The 1375-nt window shown below is 44.3% G+C and overlaps 1 protein-coding gene across 1 annotated transcript, besides 1 other annotated feature; it reads right to left on the reverse strand.

The window, feature by feature from the left end:
- On the reverse strand, positions 1 to 909 carry Tco025E_10288 (RNA-binding protein; the record flags this gene model as incomplete). The annotated part of the gene is made up of 1 exon (XM_029377067.1): positions 1 to 909. A coding segment is annotated over one exon (909 nt), but the record flags the coding sequence as incomplete, so codon positions are not given.
- A 371-nt stretch (positions 910 to 1280) lies between these two features.
- Positions 1281 to 1349: a microsatellite.
- The last annotated feature ends 26 nt before the right edge of the window (positions 1350 to 1375 follow it).

The raw sequence follows: 1375 nt of genomic DNA on the forward strand, positions 1-1375 counted from the left end.
AACAAAGAAGAGTCGCTGTGGGTCATGTGCTGGGGGAACGAACGCCCGGGGTGCAAAAACCGCCTCAGGAGGACTGAACGAGGCAGGGAAAAACGAGAGATGGTTTTCTCTGTGCTGATATGCCACAACGAATGGAAGAACAGGTCCGGGGGTGACAAACTGAGATGGTGCATCACAAATCGCCGGACTCACCGCCGTTGAATCCACGTACACCGGAGGGGTCAGCTTTCCCTGGGCAAGGATTGGTGTGTACGCCACCGTAGAGTTAGGCTTCGGATTCCGCGAGCGAAGAATGATGGACTTCCGCTTTTCAACCTCCACGTCCTCAATCATCTTTGCCACAGCAAAAGGATGCGGCAAATAAGGAAATGGAAAAGGCGCTTTTCCATCGATCGCTTCCACGCATTGGCACGCGTCAGCGACATGCACAAACTGCACAAACACCATATTATAGGGTGACGGTCCTCCAAGCAAATACGATTGTGGGTGCAAAGACACGCTCACGACGGGTCCAAAATTAGCTTCACAATACGTTCGCACTGTTTCCAGGGCGATAGTTCCAGGCACATTACGTATGTAAACAATGTTTGTCTCCACATGAAAATTCACACAAGAATCACCAGTACTTCGTTCAGAAAGCCTGACCTGAAGCACGCTTCCGTCCAACACGACACGATTCATTATTTCACAAACTCTGGTCGCAACATAGATGTTCTCAAACATAATAAAGGCAACCCCGCGCGACATGCCTGTCGCGATGTCCAGTAAAAGCTTGACATGAAGAACCTTTCCAGCAGTAGAGAAAAAATTTTTCAACTTCACGCTGTCTACTGAGGGAGGTATGTTTGCCACATACACACTGCAGAAGCCAGCTACCGCGTTGGTACCAATTTCCCTTAACGAGTCCATCTACAATCACTTCAAGTGAGGCGACAAAGCAACCACATCAGGAAGGAAGCAAAAAAGATCGACGAGCAAAAGTTTCGAGTTGAACAAAAGCACCTTTCTCGTCCGGAGACACTAGATAAATATATATATAGTTACTTATTCGTATCATGAAACCAAAAAGAAGCAAAAGAGAGGAAGAAAAAAACCAAAGAATAAAAACAGGCTTCAGATTTGTGTGTGCAAACTATGGCCATTTCAAGGGTGCCTTCAGGTTAAAAGGCAAAAATTCCCAAGGCAGAGGAAAAAAAACTGCAAGGGTTAAAATAACGTGTATCATTTGGAGAGAGAAAAACAAAACGCAATCTCGTTGTGTTTTGATGAATAAAAACAAAATATATATTGACACAGATAAATAGATCTCATTTTATATTCGTGCGTATGCATATATATATATATATATACGAATCTTACTTTTTACCCCCTTAAA

The sequence above is a fragment of the Trypanosoma conorhini genome, assembly GCF_003719485.1.
Source record: "Trypanosoma conorhini strain 025E chromosome Unknown Tco_14.4_contig_01591, whole genome shotgun sequence".
Lineage (NCBI taxonomy): Eukaryota > Euglenozoa > Kinetoplastea > Trypanosomatida > Trypanosomatidae > Trypanosoma > Trypanosoma conorhini.